This window comes from Panthera onca, chromosome B3, assembly GCF_046562875.1.
Source record: "Panthera onca isolate mPanOnc1 chromosome B3, mPanOnc1 haplotype 2, whole genome shotgun sequence".
NCBI classification, from domain to species: Eukaryota; Metazoa; Chordata; class Mammalia; order Carnivora; family Felidae; genus Panthera; species Panthera onca.
In genome coordinates, this window is record NC_138344.1 from 143,490,953 (window position 1) to 143,508,419 (window position 17,467).

A 17,467-nucleotide genomic window follows, 5' to 3' on the forward strand; every position below is an offset into this window, starting at 1 on the left:
AAAAGCTTTGGTCCTGTCCTGATTCGGTTGACTACTTTGTGTCTCCAAAACGTTCAGGCCCTCGTTGACCTAGGGAGAGTTCTGTCTCCACCAGCTCAGTGTCTGAGCTGAGGGGCCCTGCAGTCTTCAGGGGGCACCGAGCCCCGTGGCGTCCAGGGTGTGCTCCGGGCTCGGCCGTCTGTCCTGCTTTTCTGCTCTTACCTCAACTCCTACTGTCAGACCCTCTGGTCTGGCCTGGCTGTGCTCTGCTGATTCACGTGGTTTCTTACACGTGGCTGCCTGGCCTGTGCTACACCCTCCGTCCACATAGAACACCTTCCTCCTTCCCTCCCCTTCTTCGTGTCTTTTCTTTTCGCTTTCTTTTCTTTCAATTGTATTTCAGGAATAAACTTGAATGATTCGTCACTTACATGTAACACCCAGTGCTCATCCCCACAAGTGTCCTCCTTAATGCCCATCCCCCACCCTCAGTTTGTTCTCTGTAGTTGAGTCTCTTACTGTCTGTCTCCCTCTCTGTTTTTATCTTATTTTTCCTTCCCTTCCCCTATGTCCATCTGTTTTGTTTCTTGAGTTTCATATATGCGTGAAATCATATACATTTGTCTTTCTCTGACTGATTTTGCTTAGCAAATACATTCTAGCTCCATCCACATTGTCACAAATGGCAATGTCACAAATGGCAAGATTTCTTTCTTTTTGATTGGCAAGTAATATTCCAGCGTGTGTGGGGGGGGGGGGGGGAACAGAGGATCTCAAGCAGGCTCTGCACTGACAGCAGAGATCCTGATGCAGGACTCCAGCCCATGAACCACAAGATCATCACCTGAGCCAAAGTTGGACGTTGAACCAACTAAGCCACCCAAGGGCCTTCTTCACCTCTGTGTCTCAGAATCCCTTTCTGAGTGAAAAAGGATAGCCCAGCTCAAATGCTTCTTTTCCGTGCATCTTATCCCCTTAGCTGATCCAGAAATGCCTCCTTTGTGTCCCTGTGGGACTTTTCAACCTCTGGTGGGGCACCAGTTGTGCCTCCTAAGGTAACCGCGTCAGCGCTACCACTGCCCAGCTCTGCCGTGTCGTCGATATGTTCTCACCTCCAGTCTCCCTAGCAGCCCCGTAAGGAATGGATGAGAAAATGAGGCACGGGGACGCCAGGTGACTCGATGCCCAAAGCCACATGGCTGGTGGGTGGTGGCCAAAGGCTCATCCTTGGCGCTGCGGGCCCTTTCCCCAGTTGGGGTAGAAGCAGAAGGGAGAGAGCGGTTTTAGAAATCTCTCTCCCCGACACAACCAGAGTGAAGTTTTTTGTGTGAATCACAACATTTACTGGATAGTGAATAGCATTTGTATTTCCGCAGGCGCCCTCCTCTGGAAGATTGAACAGAAATCTAACCGAGCTTTTGCTTGTGGAAAAGTGACCATCAAGGGAAAGCGGCACTGGTACGAAGCGCTGCCCCAGGCGGTTTTTGTGGCCCTGAGCGATGACACGGCCTGGATCATCAGGACGAACGGAGACCTATACCTGCAGACAGGTAACTGGAGGCTGTGCTCCAGCACCCGGCGGTTTGGGGGTAATTGCTTCCTACCGTCCTTCACTTTGTTAGGGACATGCTTAGAACGGTCGCAATGACTAAGGAGCTAAAATCAACGTAAATTAAAGCATTTCTGGAAAGACGGTATTTACCATTGGAATAAATTAGCAATTTCCCGCTATTGACTCACATTCAGCCCAGGACAAATTTAAGGCAAAGATTAATAGGATTAATTAGTGAGATACAGAAACAGATTTTTCTCCTTCTGGCCAACCATTGCCTGTCACACGTGCTACAATATCGAATCTTAGCGGGAAGGAAAATGACATTACAGTCATTTTTTCCTTTAGGTTATGGCTGGATTTTTTTCAGCCAGGTCAAGGCCTGCTTCTGTATACTTGTTCACATGTGGGTCTGGAAGAAACACTGAGAGAGAATTTGATCAAAGTAGCAGTTCAACTTCGTTCTAATAAACTGCTCTGCGGGGAACCTTGAGCTGCTGCAGGAGACACAGGGAGACTTGCTTATTAAACACCAAGTGTAACAAGAGTGAGTGTTAGTGTCCTGTCAGCAAAACGGTCTGTGAGTTTCCAAAGGCAGTGTGATTTGCCGGCATCTGCAAAGGCTGTGGGGCACGGAGCTCTTTTCTGGTCGTCAGGAGGCCGTAGTGGATTTACGTAAAGATCGGTCTTCTGACCATTTAATATCGCTGATTTGGAGAGAATGTTTTAATCTGCTATGAGCCGTCAGCCAGGGATGACTCTCTGAGATTGAAAGCCTTTGCACCTGTGGCTCTCTGTCGCCTGTGAGAGGGCCAGCATCCCCGAGAAGCTGCTGCCTGAGCCCTGGTGGTCAGCCTTGCCAGCTTCTGGGCCACCTGCCAGTCCCGGTCTCTCCATTCTAGTTCCTGTGTCTCCCTTCAAGTGCAGAGAGCTCTGGAAAGGCAAAGGCATCTCCAGTTTCCAAGGGCATTTGAGTTTCGTTCCTGGTGGGGAACGGAGTGCTTGTGGCCTGGGGTTGGGGAGTGGCGGACCAGACCTACCGCGTTCGTCCCTGCGGCTGGCCTGAGGATCTGTGGTGGAGGAAGCCCCTCAGGTGACTCTCCTGGTCAAGGACGAGACGTGCCGCCAGGGACGTGGTACACGGGGTGCTTCTGCGATTAGGCGGGGCGCACCCTCAAGCAGCGAGAACTCATCGCAGGCCGACGCCACGGAGGATGGGCTTTTAGTTACCAGCTGCTCTGCCAGCTCCTGAGGAGAGGCTCCAGGCTCGTGAGACAGGCTACAAGGAGGTGGGGGCAAGAGCCCCGGCCGGGGAGTCAGGGACCCTCAGCTCTGGCCCTGCCGTGGCCTTGCCTTCCATCTAGGGTCCCCCCACCCCCACTCCCGCCAACTAGGTGAGAGCAGGGAGAGGGCCGCTGCCTTGTCAGAGCTGCTCCGCGGAGGGTCAGAGGAGGGGCGGAGGCCTCGGAGCCCCGCCGTCGCCAGCGGCTGCCACAGCAGCTCGCTCACCTGGATGCTCTGAGGGGCACGGCCGCAAAGCATGGGAGGGCCTCGGGAGCGCTGCTGCTCTGGGCCCGGGCCTCCTGGCTCAGCCTCTGGCCGCTCTCCTGCTCTGGGCCTTCTTGTTCTTTCCAGACTTCGTAAGATACTTGGGGACGCCGGATTCCGAGCTGTGTTATTCCTTCAGTTTTCTTTTTTTTTTTTAATGTTTATTTATTTTTGAGAGAGAGAGCGCCAGAGCATGAACAGGGGAGGGGCAGAGAGAGAGGGAGACACAGAATCTGAAGAAACAGGCTTCAGGCTCTAAGCTGTCAGCACAGAGCCCGACGCGGGGCTCTAACCCATGGGACTGTGAGATCATGACCTGAGCCGAAGTCGGATGCTCAACCGACTGAGCCACCCAGGCGCCGCCCCCCCCCCCTTCAGTTTTCAAAGCGCATCTGCAAACACTTCAGATAGACGCCATACTTAAGCACAATTTTGTCATTTTTTGTTGACTGACCCTTAGAAAGACAAAGTACTTATTACAAAAGAACAGGCAAAATACCGAAAAAAGGAAAAGAAGCCAATGACAGAATACAAATGAGGTGTGAAATCCTGATTGTGTGTTGGGGGGCTTCCTGTCTGTCTCCCTGGCAGGTCTCAGTGTGGATCGCCCCTGTGCCAGAGCCGTGAAGGTCGACTGTCCATACCCACTGTCCCAGATCACAGCCCGAAACAGCGTGGTGTGGGCGCTGACAGAGCAGAGGGCCCTCCTGTATCGGGAGGGCGTGAGCAGCTTCTGTCCTGAAGGGGAGCAGTGGAAATGTGACATCGTCAGGTATCCGCAGGAAGAGCAGAGACCTCTCCATCGGCTCTCTTGTCCCACCCTCAGTTCTTTGCTCGACTCCCCTTGAGGCACCCATGTGAGCCCGTCCTGGCCAAGGCTGCTTCTCTGGAGCTCTCCGTGGGGATAGCATTCTCTGGAATTCTCAGGAGCCAGTGTCGGCAGCCTGACCTTGGAGACGCCCTGTGCCTGCTGCTGCCTGGCAGACTGGGCGTCGGGTCAGAGCTCAGTTTTTTGAAATGCTGCTGCCCTCTTGTGTAACCCCGAGCATCACGGCATCCCGAGTCTCTCATGACAGTCTCTGTTCGGCACCACCCAGTGCTGTCGGGTGGTTTCTGTTTACAGTCTCGACGGTTTAGGGCCAAATGTTTTTATTATCATCCTAGTCCGTGGTAATCAGTCTCTGAATTTTAATTCGTTGGGTTACTTGTACCACTCAAAATTTTATTTGCAGACCATCAAATCGTGTTGCTGATTAGAAAAATGAGACTAGGATGCCCTTGGTTTGAACCTAGCAGCCCAGTAAACTTGAGCAGGTAGCTCCTGGGAGCCTCCCTCGGGCTGGGCTGGGCGCTCGAGGGGGTCTGCCCGGTGTCCTCCCCTCCCAGGGCTCCTGCTCCGGGGGAGCCACGTAACCGTCTGGTGCCAGTTAGCGTAGATGGTCCTAAACCGGGAGTGCGGCCCGGCTGAGCCTCGAAGCTGGCGAGGGCTTCACCAGAGGGGCACGAGGGAGAAGGGCACTGCCCGCAGCGAGATGGCATGTGCCCAGCTGCTGCCGCCCAGCACAGCCTGGCACATGCGGGGCGCCTCCACTCGCTAGATTGTGCAGGAGGGAGCAGTGGAGGGTGTGGGGCTCCAGGCCTCACGTCCCTTAGGTGCCTGCATTCTTTTCTTGTAGGGTATTTTCTCGTCCCTGCCGGGCCGGGTCTTCAGTATGTCTTTCGGAAGCTGCCACACATTTAAACAACATACACTGCACAGTAATGTGACTCAAAACTGGACCTTCTGTCCTTGGAACTGGTGGGTGGGGTCCAGACCCAGCCAGGAGACACTTGATTACCACATTCCTAGTCACGCTGGGCGCTTGGAGCGTGGGTGCTGACTCCCGTGTTCTCTCCCATTCCCAGTGAAAGGCAGGCTTTGGAACCTGTCTGTATAACCCTTGGGGACCAGCAGACTCTGTGGGCCCTGGACATCCGAGGAAACCTGTGGTTCAGGACCGGCATCGTTTCCAAGAAGCCTCAGGGAGATGACGACCATTGGTGGCAAGTAGGTACTCAGCTCCAGGGCCACTGGCCAGAGTGTCTCCCCGGGTTGGGAGCTCTGCTCCCCGTTTCTAGCCCTTGTCTTCTCCGTAAAGAGACTGGGAAGGTTGGACCGAATTAAGAACACTCACTCTTTACTCTTTGAGGAGTTAAACTTCGCCGTATTTGAGCACGTTAGAAACATCAAGGGCTTTTCGCCGTAGGAGATCACTTACAAAGCTCTCTTCGCTTAAATTTACAGGCTTTGTTTATTGTTTCTTTTTTTGTTTCGGTGTTGCTTAGTAATTTATCCTCACGTGCTAAACAAGCCCAGGGAAGACCTAGGTAATGATGATGTTTAGGAAGAGCTAGACGGTGAGTTTGGAAACCCAACCTGCAATTCGAATTCATCTCTCTCCGCTTGCTCTCAAGGTCTCTAAGCAGGCAGTGTTTCAACAAAGAAAGGAGAATGTTCCCACGTGTTCCAAGAAAAGGAAACACTCTGCGTCATAGTAGGGTATAAGCAAGCTAACTTTTCGTGACTCGGTCACAGCCAGAGTGGCCTAGAACGTGTCTTCAAAGAAGTTGTCCCTTCCCCTCTTTGGTACCGTTCAGTGTAACTGTAGCTGCCCTCCCCCCCCCGCCCCCCTGCTGCCTCGCCTCCTGCTCCCATCAGCAAGGTTGTTCTGACCCTCAGCACTTGAAAAATAAGCAATGTCTCTTCAGTGTTTGTCTCCACTGGTTCAGGTTTAAAAAAATTTTTTTAATGTTTATTTAATTTTTTGAGAGAGAGAGCGTGAGCCAGAACATGAGCAGGGGAGGGGCAGAGAGAGAGGGAGACCCAGAATCTGAAGCAGAGGTTCCAGGCTCTGAGCTGTCAGCACAGACCTCGACGCGAGACTCGATCCCACAAAGTGCGAGATCACGACCCTAGCCGAAGTCAGACGCTTAACCGACTGAGCCACCCAGTCGGGTTCCAAAATAAAACCAGGTTCAGGTTTTATTGTTGCCTCAGACTTGCTGTGTTGAAGGCAGTTCTTTCATTAGTGGTGCTTAGGTCTTTTGAATGAGAATGTGAAAAATAAGTTGTGTTTGCTATTTAATGAATAAGTATATGTGTATGTATGTCTCTAATTTGATATGCCAGATACTACCTGAGAAGTCGTACAAGTGATTTTAAAATATCCTCTCCATGCTTGTAACTGTGTTGTATGGTTATACACATACACACACACACACACACACACACACACACACACACTCTGTCTCTCATGTATGTATGTACCCAATTCCATTTTTAAATAACATAAAGTTAGATACCATTTACCGTAATATTGAGAACCTTATCTTTAGAGAACTTTAATTTGACAGAATCCCCTACGAGGTGTTTGGAAGCGTAGCTATTCTAATTACCGTAAGACTGATTTCTCTGTAGCTCTAGAGCCAGCTTTATGTTTGGCCGCTAAACCTTTCTTTTTTTTAATGTGCATCTTGCTTATCTGCAAGTGCGGGGTGCTAAGGCGGTCTGTCACAGACTCGCTGCGTGGCCTTGGCGTGTGCACTCCCAAGGAAGAACAGAGCTCGCTGGGCCGGCACACAGCAGTGTGCGTCGTGAACCCCGGAGCTGGGTGCCCAGCGTTCTGTGGGCTGCGATGGAGACCACCCAGCCGGGCTGGCGGAGCGCTTGCCGACGGTAGGAAGTGGGGCCGCGGGGTCCTGATGTGGTCTGATGTTCACTTAAACTTCAGTTAGGGCGGCGGCTCATCCTTCCATGGATTTGGAAAAAAGCGGATTTGTACACTTAAGTACCGAGTGTTGCGGTAATTCCCTTTTTGTTTGCTTTTGTTTCTTATAAATTAAGTTCCCTATGATAAACGACGTCCCTTTCACTCGATCGTGTGTGACCTGGGAACGTGGCCTGCACAAGGCTGTCCTAGGAGTAGGGGAGCGACATTCTCTATAATCCAGCTCGACGGGGGCAGACATATACATGACAGTCACAGGGAATCAGATTTTGACCATCTTAGAAAGAACTTTCTCACAACCAGAGCTGCCGAACAGGGAGAGGCTCTCCCCAGAGGCGCCCTGGAGAGTGTCTTTCGGGAATGTTAGAGAAGCAGCTTGCACACGTGAACCAGGGTGTGCCCTTCACGTCCAGGGCAGTCCCAGCTCGTGCTGTTGAACTGGTGTAATTACTGACAGTCCTAGTCTAGACCGTAACCCTACTTACAATACCTCGTTTAACCCGTGTTGTGATTCTGAGGACCGCACACTGTTGTCTGTTGGAAATACCTAACTTTGAAAGCAAAATCACCCATTCTCACTGATTAGAATAAAAGGCTTTGGGGGCCTGAGGGGGTCACAGGTAATCGCAACAGTAATACATGCTGTTGTGACGGTCCATATCCTATGAAAACGTAGAAAACAGAAGGGGACGTTTTCTGCCATCCCTCTAAATCCGACCCTCAGAATTAGCTGCAGCTGGTGGTCTGGTAGCGTCCTGCCGGCCTTGCTTTGGTGCTGACACGGTGGGCACGTGCACACGTGTGTCAGGTGTTGCCGCACGAGGGCCTAGCCTCACTGTCCGTGCACAGGGGTAGGGCACTTGTGACCGCTGAGAGCAGGGTGTCTTTCCGTCCCCTCCAGGTGAGCATCACAGACTACGTGGTGTTCGACCAGTGCAGCTTATTCCAGACCATAATCCATGCCACGCACTCGGTGGCCACCGCAGCCCAGGTGCCCGTCGAAAAGGTGGCAGATAAACTGCGCATGGCCTTTTGGTCTCAGCAGCTTCAGTGCCAGCCAAGCCTTCTCGGGGTCAACAACAGTGGCGTCTGGATCTCCTCAGGCAAGAACGAATTCCATGTCGCTAAAGGAAATCTCATCGGTGGGTGAATTACTTGTCTTTTTACGTTGACTTGATTGGCAGCTTCACTTTAAAGCCAGCATTGAAACAAAAGCTTTAAGATCTCAACTTCAGAAGATAATTTGGTGCCAGTGTGTGAAGTGTTTGTGACGGAGGCGTTCTTTATGCTTTGTATCAGTTTCCTTTTTTTTTAATCTGTCGTTCCTGCAACTTGGGTACCAGCATTTGGCTGGTGTGTGATCAGTTTCTACTGGGAATCTGTGATGATACAGAAACGGCAGATGGAGCTCATTTTTATGTTCATAATTTCACATTCAAATGAAAAAGCGCACCCAAACTACAGTGCTCAGCAAGACAGAATAGTCCATTTACTAGAGGAAAAGTTCTTTCACTGTGGGGAATGAAGGCTCTGACGAGATCTGTGAGTGTCGTTAAGAATCCACGTGTACCCACGAGGACTTCGTTTCTATGAGTGAAGCCCAGCTTTGTGCATTTTTTCCAGCTCACCTTCCTCTGCACATCTCACCCGCCCACCCACCCAGCTGACCCTGGGCGGGACTGGGCTCTGCTTGTCAGCATAGAAAGGAAAACAAGGGACTGGCCTCACAGCACTGGTGTGGACCTCCTAATGTAAGGGCACTCTAGAATTAGCTGTAAGAGGTTTGAAAACCAGTTGTCCCGAACCAGAGCTTTGGTGTGTGTGTGTTTTCTTCTTTCTTTAACACACTTCGTATTCCTTCTAGGCACTTACTGGAATAATGTTGTTCCCCGAGGGACAGCTTCTGCAACAAAATGGGCCTTTGTGCTGGCTTCCACTGCTCCCACAAAGGAAGGTTGGTTGAGAAATGTAGTGCATGGGTTGGCTGTTGCAAGGTGAAAGCCATGGTCTGACCATGGCCTTGCTGCGATGGCGTGTGGCTGGGTAGGCCTCAGAGATGGTACAGTGGCTTCACGGACAAGCATCCATTGTCGGCTGAGCCAAGGCCCCCGAAGCTGGATAGGCCTGACCAGGAGAGAGGGTCTAGTGTGGAGACATCGAGTGAGTCCGCAGGCAAAACGCCATTTCAAAGGAGAGAAACAATTGGTGTCCCACCAGAGCCACAGCTGGAGACTCCCAGCGACATGTCAGGGTCCAGAGCACTGCAGCCAGCGGGCACCAGGCTTCTCTGGGTGTCTTCCCGTTTCCCCTTGGGAAGTCTTCCGTCACCTCCTGGTAACCTCTTTCAGTCTGGTTTTCAGCCTCCGGCTAGTTGTGCCGTGTTAGGGCAGGCCTCCCCTGCAGAGGCAGACCTCCTGCAACTCCACTCAGGGCGCCCCTCCCTCCCAGAGCGCAGGGTTTGGAGCTGGGAGAGGCAGTGCAGCTGCCCAGGGAGCTGAGAGCCGGGGCAGTCAGGTAGCCCCGCTGGGAAGTGGCAGAAGGCTCCTACTAGGATCGCCCCGGGGGCGGGACGGGCAGATGCTGAGAAGCCTGTGGTCCAGACAAGACAGCTGGGTAGTCAAGCCGTTAGTCCCACTAGGATTTGGCTAACTTGTCCGTACAGTAAAATGTTTTCTTGCCTGATCACTCTGACCACGGTTCTGAAATCTGTAAGCTCCAAAAAGCATGGGTTCTCTCCTGAGATTGGCACAAATTCATTTGGCAACAAAACCTGACCTGAACCCGACGTGAGGCTGCTTATTTCTGCCACCAATTAGGCCTGTGGCAGGAACAGTACTGCGTTTCATGGCTGCCTGGCTCCCTGAGGCTGTTACTTAAATTTGTGGCATGCCCAAAACCTTAGGTATTCAAAACCCAAAAATACTTGAATTCTTAAACCCATCTGGCCACAGGTTTTAGACAATATGTTCTCACGGAGGTTCTGACTTTCCCAGAGGTTGTCTGCATTTTAAACTGAACCTGTTAAGCCTGAAGGACTGTACCAATGGTGGGGAGGAAGAGAGGGTGAATTTTGAGGAGAGGCTGGGGAGGAGAGGAGGCCCTCCGGCTTCCCAAGCCTCCCTGCCCGCCCACCCCCTCCACCAAGACAAGACTAAGGGAGCTTTGGTTCCGTCCTTCTGAGGAATCGCTGACGTCCCTCCCTCCAGAGCGCCAGGCACAGCCAAATCAAAGACTCTCCAGCCCTTACAGAACGTCCGAGGTCGGAGCCACTGAGCCCACTTTGTAGCCTTCATCAGATCTCATAAGCCCTGCTTTCTTTCCTCCCTTTAGAACATCTCAGGCTTGTCTCTTAACTGGCTGGCCATGGGGTGCGCCTGTGACCTCTGACGTAAAGCACACAGAGCGAGCCTGCTGCGCAGCCGCGCTGGGAGCTGTCGGGTGTCACCTGCCCAGAGGCCGGGGTGCCTTGTGCGTTTCTCCAGTGACGAACATGAACCTTTTCCGCAGGAAGTTCCCTGTGGCTGTGCCAGAGCAGCAAGGACCTGTGCAGCGTCAGCGCCCAGAACGCTCAGTCCCGCCCCTCCACGGTGCAGCTGCCTCCCGACGCCGAGATGAGGGCTTACGCCGCCTGCCAGGACGCCCTGTGGGCCCTGGACAGCCTCGGCCAGGTGTTCATCCGGACGCTGTCCAAGAGCTGCCCCACAGGCATGCACTGGACGAGGCTGGACCTTTCCCAGCTAGGTAGGCCCCCGTGGTCAACTTGTGGGAATTCTTTGGCTTTTAACGTTTACTTACTGGAGACAGAAAGCCGGGGAAGGGCAGACAGGTGGGGAAAGGAGAGAGAGAGCGCCAAGCAGGCTCCACGCTGTCAGCGCAGATCCTGACGCAGGGCTCGATGCCACAAACCTTGAGATCACGACCTGGGCCAGAATCAAGAGTCGGACGCTTAACCGACTGAGCCACACGGGCACCTCTCGGTTTGTGTGAATTCTTAGAGGACATTGTGTAGGTTGCTGGATTTTAGGACATTGATGAGCCCCTCGTGCAGATTAAATGGGCCTCGTCCTTTTACGGGGAGCCTCCTCACCCCTTCCGGCTTTGCAGCGCTTGCGGAGCCCAGAAGGAGCGCCTGCTCAGAGCAGGTGTTGCCACCAGAACTTGGCGCTCCCGCTCAGCATGGCGCGTGGCTTTGTGTCCTTCAGGTCTTGCGTCAGCACCCGTGTGCCTGTCTCTTCTGCAGCTAGAATAGTGTCCCACGAGCGGGTGTCCTTTCTTTCTCGGGCAGACTGAGGGGATGACGTGCGTCTCCTGACGGTGGCTCTTCTCTTGAGCCTCCCCTCGAGGGCTGCGGGGCGCACGATGCCGCTTATAAATAAGTCATTTGTATTCCAAGAGGCAAGATGATAGAGTGAGCCCACAACGTTAGGTTATTCTCCAGGCACCTTCTTGATCGACCAGCAGCTTACGTGTGGCTCGTCTGACAGTAGAGACTTGTCTGAAGGTGGAGGCTGCTCCCCTTGAAGGTCCACATGAGCCTTAGGGACACTCGCCCGCCATACGCTTTCCCATCTTGGTCAACGGACAACCAGAGTTTTTTGTTTGGTAGGTGGTAAACTTGAATTGTACCAGCATTTAATATTTGAGAATTCAACCACATGTACTCATTACAAAAAAAAGGAGAGGGGTGCCTGGCCGACTCAGTTGGTAGAGCATCGACTCTGTCTCCAAGTCGTAAGTTCAAGCCCCACGTTGGGCTTAGAGTTTGCTTAAAGTATATTTATATTATATATATATGTAATATATACATAGTATATATAATACCTTACATTAAAAAATATATATTGAGATATGTTTGTGTATTATATATATATAATATGTATTTGATATGTATTTGATGTTAAAATCTATATATTATATATAATAAAATATATAATATTAGTTTGTGTATACATATATGTATAATACATACGTAAAGAGAAGGAGAAAGAAAGAAGAAAAAAACAAGGGAGGCCCCATTGCCTGCCTGCCTCCCCAGCAGCCCCCCGCTGTGTCTCCGGCCGCCGGGGGCCTCTCACCCTCCCATGAAACAGGCTGGGCCTCCACTGGTCTCAGCCCGAGTGGCCCCTGCAAGGTGCCATATAGAGGGGTCATTATTCTTCTGTCCAACAAGACCCCCAGATACCATCCACGTCAACTAAAGAGGCAGGTTGGCTCTCAATTGAGGAAGCAAACTCTGTTCTAAAGCTAAGAATTGTCCAGGGTCATGCTCCCTTCAGCAGCATGTATACTAAAAATAGGAATGTTCCAGGGTCATTTTGATGACTTATGCTTTTGGCCTCCTACCCTGTCGTTTGAACCTAATCCCAGCACTGGGGCTGTCACCTTCCAGCTTTTGGGAGTTTGCCAGCCACCATTACCGACGGTGACTGACCAGACCAGGCTGTGGCTGCTTATGGCCCTGAGTGCTGGTGACGGGTGGCCCTCCTGCCTGCCCTCAGAAACCTTGCTGCTGTTCAGAGATCCTACTGGCCTGAGCCTTTCTCTAGCAGCCCCGGCCAGACCAGTCTGGGAGATGCTACCAGCTCCTTCTGGAGGAGGCCAGGGCACGATTTGTGTCCTGCCACCGCTGGATCCCGAAGACTGTGGGAGGCCTTGCTCTTCTGCACAGGCCAGGTGAGGGCAGAGCTGTCTCCCCACAGCATCCCCCCACCCCCACCCCGAGCCCCTCAGAGGATGCCGTCACGCCGGAGTGAATGCGGGGCGGATGGCATTGTGCCAGGCTGTGCTGGCGGGACTGGCTCTGCCCGAGGCCGCCAGGCACCCACAGCTCCCGCCTCCCTTCCGGAACAGTCCAGTCCTTCTGGCACCAGCTGCACGATCGCAGGTCTCTGAGGTGCCCACGTGAGCTTCGCTGGGGCGGCGGCCATTCTTTCAGAGAGGAGAAGCTCAGCTTTGCAGGGATTGAGGCTCAGTTTAAGAGAACTCGCCCTGAGCAGGCTCTGGGACCCTGGGCAAACTGATGGGTTCCCTTTGGACCTCAATTCCTCCCCTCCCTGATGGGAACAGCCGTCCCCACCGCAGACAGGTGATGCGGGGAAGCATCCTGCATAAACGTGAGCTTCTCGGGCAGGTGTCCTGCACAGGGTCCTTGTCGAGCCAACGTTAGCTGCGTCACGCCGTAGGCTGGTGGGGGGGAGTCCAGCCATGTGCCTGGTGCCTGGTGCCTTTCTTGGTCTGAGCTCTAGATTTTGTTTCTTCATCTGGGTTGCCAGCAGACACTGAAATGATGGACAGAGAATCCTTTTATCATTTTTTGAACGTAGGAGAATGCAGTCCTGAATTGGTAGAATTGCGTGTTGGGGCAGGGGAGGTGGGCATGATGATGTGGGAGTGGTGCCGGCCTCCTGCTGTGCCAAGTTGAGGGGGTGGGGGGTAGGGGGCGGTGAAAGCCTGGCACAGACCACCAGGTGCTGTGTTACTGGGCTCTCTCCAGGTGTGGTCTGCGTAGCCTGTGGGACAAACAGGTGAGTCAAGCGGTTTATCATTTAAACAGGGGGATGCAGATTTCGAGCTCAAGTGTGTGCTCCCTGCCCTGAGCCTGACGTGCGAGTGTCCTTGGAAGGCTGTCATTGGGCAGCACGCATGGAATAGTAGGAAATAGAAAGTGTGGTGATCTGGGTACCAGTCCTGCCTTGAATGGCTCGCCTGGATTGTTCCTTTACAAGTTGGCCGTGGTGGGTGCTCACAGCAATGAAAGGAAGCACAGCCTCTGCAGCAGTATGACTGCGTGTGAGGACTTTGTCTGAGGATGAAACTCCGCTCTCCCAAATGTACCCTTTTTCCTGATTTCACTCCTCTGCTCCCATTAAATTTCTTCTGGAAAAGGCAGACTCCTCTGTGGCTGTCTGCGGCCAACACATCAGCAGTGTCTCTTCCGTCTACCTCAGAGGGTCTCCTAGCCCCTGATCCTTGCTTCTCTCCCAGCACTGCCAGGGTCAGAGGCCCCTCCTCAACGCCTGTTCTCCTGCAGGAACCGCCTCATGACGCCAGGCGTGCCCACCCCACCCCCCCTCGCTTGCCAGATCCGTCTCCCCCAGACAGCTCCAGGGGTGGACCCTCAACATGAAACAGCTCCACACTGCCCCGGCGTCAGGGTGGCGCCGGGGGCCATCGCAGCCTGGCCCGGCCTTCCTTGCACGGGCCTCGTGCAGTGGTCCCTCCAGCCACCGGTCGTTGTCCCTTGGTGCACGGGCCATGCTTGTCTTGCCACGGCCTAGAATGTCCTCCCTGCTCTTTCCTTCCTCTGCCTCTTCTTCGGGCCGAGACTGTCCCCCGCCCTGCCCCAAGCTTTCTTCAGTCAGTGCTCCCCACAGGATGCTTTCCCACCGCGCGCCCTGAACGCTCTGCGCCTGCTCTGTACGGCGGCCATGGTAGCCTGACCCTGTGGCGTTTGCACACAGAGGAGGACCGTGTGCTTGGCCACATCCACGCACAGCAGGAAATTAGGGCGTCAGGGAAAGTGGTTATTACTGGTAAGCCCCATTTCTAAGTAATTCTGGGATATGAGTTCGGATCCTGTCTTTGGCCTTGATACTGATCATCGCAAAACTGCCTAACAGCCAGGTACAAAGATGTCCTTCCCCACCGTTAATGAGTTCATCCACCTCCAAGCTGCCACCAGTTTGTCAGGATGCGATTTATCTGTGTCCTTCTCTTCGGTTTTGGCCTCTTCTTTATAAGTATTCTGACATTACGAACATGGAAAGTGAAAGCCCGTCTTCCCAGGGCTGACAGTGTGATCCAGCCCTCCTCACACCGGCAGCACCAGCTTTTTGTAAAGTCTGGAACGTAACCAGCCGTGACACTGGAAGCAGAAATTTCAGTTTCAAGGATGACTTTAGCAAAGTATCAAGTCATGAATGTGATTTCTACCTTTAATTTCTTTCTAAAGACATAACATCACTCTTCTGCCCCTATTCAAATTACCAGGTCAGTTGCTACTTTGAGATTGAATTAAGAGAATTCTTAGATGTCTGCCTACTGAACCCGGTTTTAGAGACTGAAAATGGAATTTTGCAATTTATTACAACCCTAGTTTAGGGAAGAAAATTTGCATCATTTAGCAGGTATTTAAGATGTTCACAACATTTCATTTCTCAGTACACATAAATATGCATTATGTCGGGCACTGGAATGTCAGCAAAACTAATGCAACTTGTAATTTGATTCATCTGGGCATAGCATTTAATGAGGAAATATTTAGTGTCAGTTTTTGCCTTTAGGTTACAAATAGGATTATAGTAGGCAGTAGTTTATGCAGAAAAGCGTTTTATAAATAGTAAAACACCAAATAAATGCCACTTTTTGTTCTAAAATATATGTTTAAAAGTAATCCTAAAGGGAAAATGTCTCCTCTGTTGAAGAAAGTAATTAAAACTTATTTTAAATGCAAGAAAAAACAAAGCGGGGAAGGGCAAGAAAATGATAGCATGTCTGTGTTCATCAGGCTGCCAGCGTAATAACAGTCCCGAGGTATCAGCAACTTAGCACCGTGAACGTTGCTTTCCTGCTGCCACAAAGTTGGCTCTCAGTCTCTAGGACCGTGTCCTCTGCTGCAGTGAGGGCCTGTGGCCTCACCGTCATGGTCACTACAGCAGGGGACGGCTTCTGCCCACAGCCCTCTGTCCATGCTAACGATGAGGCCCTGCCCAACTGGAAGGGCCTGCACGGGAACCATGGGGTGTTTGGGAGGGCCGTAGTCCCCACCACCTGTCCCGACCTTCTCTGCAGAGCAGTCTCCTAAACCTTCTGTGTTCAGGCAGCCAGGGAACCCTCTGTGAGGTAGAAAACTGCAGAAAAGCCTTCTGTTAAACGTTTTCTTCTTTGACCTGTGTCTTCAGGATAAGCCATTGTATTTACTGACATGTATATTCTAGCAGCCTTTGCTTTTGTTCTGAAAGAATATTCCTAACGTGTGAACCGTGTGTTCTGTTGGCGGTGTTGATAGTCACTGCTCACTGAGCTGCTGGCCCGGTGCGGCTTTGTCACCGTGTAACCGTCATCACCATCAACTACTGCCTAGACTTCCTATTAGGGTAGGTTGAAGACTCCAGCATAAACTTAATTTTCATTTAGCATTTTAAAATTAGCCTTCGTTTCTCAGCTATTTCTGTAATTTACTGCTGAAGGTACTTTATTTTGATCGGTACGAATCTTCCACTATGTAATGTTAGAGCCCTAGGGAGTCTATCTGAACTCCCTGGTAAGGCATTCCATAAAAGATTAAGGAAGGCAGAAATAAAGTTTATTTCAGTATAAGAAAAACCACCTGTAGGATATGCACAAAGAAATACTGAGAATTTTTCGTGTAGTGGTCAGTTAATACTTTTAAGCTGGTGTCATAGCTGAAGCCACCTGACAAGATGTCCACACGCAGGATCCGTGCCGTATGTTTTAGTGCAGAAACATAGTCTGCCGTCTGATACCAGGGACAGTTATGAGCTGACCGACAGGAGCACTGCCACTGAACATAGTGCACCACCTTTCCCCCCTGCTTTAAAGTCAAGGTGGCCCATCAGATTTAAAAACTCAGCAAAGGGGCGCCTGGGTGGCGCAGTCGGTTAAGCGTCCGACTTCAGCCAGGTCACGATCTCGCGGTCTGTGAGTTCGAGCCCCGCGTCGGGCTCTGGGCTGATGGCTCGGAGCCTGGAGCCTGTTTCCGATTCTGTGTCTCCTTCTCTCTCTGCCCCTCCCCCGTTCATGCTCTGTCTCTCTCTGTCCCAAAAATAAATAAAAAACGTTGAAAAAAAAAAAATTAAAAACTCAGCAAAAAACACTGTCAAGAAAATGAAAAGGCAAGCCACAGACTAGGAGAGAAGACTCCTAATGCGTATATCTGACAAAAGACTCGTATCCAGAATATACGAGGAAATCCTCTAACTCAGTCATCAAAAGACGAACCATTAAATTTGAAAAATGAGCAAAAGACTTGAACGGGTGCTTCTCAAAAGAAGATATACCCCATAAGCACATTAAAAGAGTCTCAGCATCATTAGTTATCAGGGAAATGCAAATTAAAACCATGACAAACGACCTCTTCACACCCAGAATGGCCGACATGGAAAGGGCGCCAAGACCAAGTGCTGGTGCGGGTGTGGGCAGCCGGCCTGCACTGCTGGTGGGCGTGCAGAATGGCAGATGGAGGGGCGCCTGGGTGGTTCATTCGGTTAAGCATCCACCTTCGGCTCAGGTCATGATCTCTCAGTCTGTGAGTTCGGTCCCCACGTCGGGCTCTGTGCTGACAGCTCAGAGCCTGGAGCCTGCTCCGGATTCTGTGTCTCCCTCTCTCTCTGCCCGTCCCCCAATTGTATTCTGTCTGTCTCTCTCAAAAGTAAACATTAAAAAAAAAAAAAAAAAGAATGGCAAATGAAAGTCTACCCCACAACCTTGCACTTCCACTCCTAGGTACCATTCAAGAAAAACAACGCGTCCACAAAAAGTCTTCCATAGCGACTGTACTCCTACTAGCAAGAAGTGGGTGTGGCCCGAGTGTGCTCACTGGGTGGCCAGGTGGCCGGGTGGCTGGGTGACCGGGTAAACCTTGTTGTCGACAGGCAGCCAA

General features: G+C 51.8%; 1 protein-coding gene across 5 annotated transcripts in view; it reads left to right on the forward strand.

Annotated features, from left to right (window-relative positions):
• The window catches only part of TECPR2 (tectonin beta-propeller repeat containing 2), a 107,952-nt gene that overhangs the window by 52,442 nt on the left and 38,043 nt on the right, over positions 1-17,467 (forward strand). For all 5 annotated transcript variants that reach the window (XM_060620772.3, XM_060620769.3, XM_081795999.1 and 2 more), the window contains 6 exons: positions 1,356-1,529; positions 3,671-3,851; positions 4,985-5,126; positions 7,748-7,988; positions 8,711-8,800; positions 10,354-10,587. In XM_060620772.3, coding sequence (XP_060476755.3) covers positions 1,356-1,529; positions 3,671-3,851; positions 4,985-5,126; positions 7,748-7,988; positions 8,711-8,800; positions 10,354-10,587 — 1,062 coding nt within the window. The remainder of the gene's footprint in view (positions 1-1,355; positions 1,530-3,670; positions 3,852-4,984; positions 5,127-7,747; positions 7,989-8,710; positions 8,801-10,353; positions 10,588-17,467) is intronic.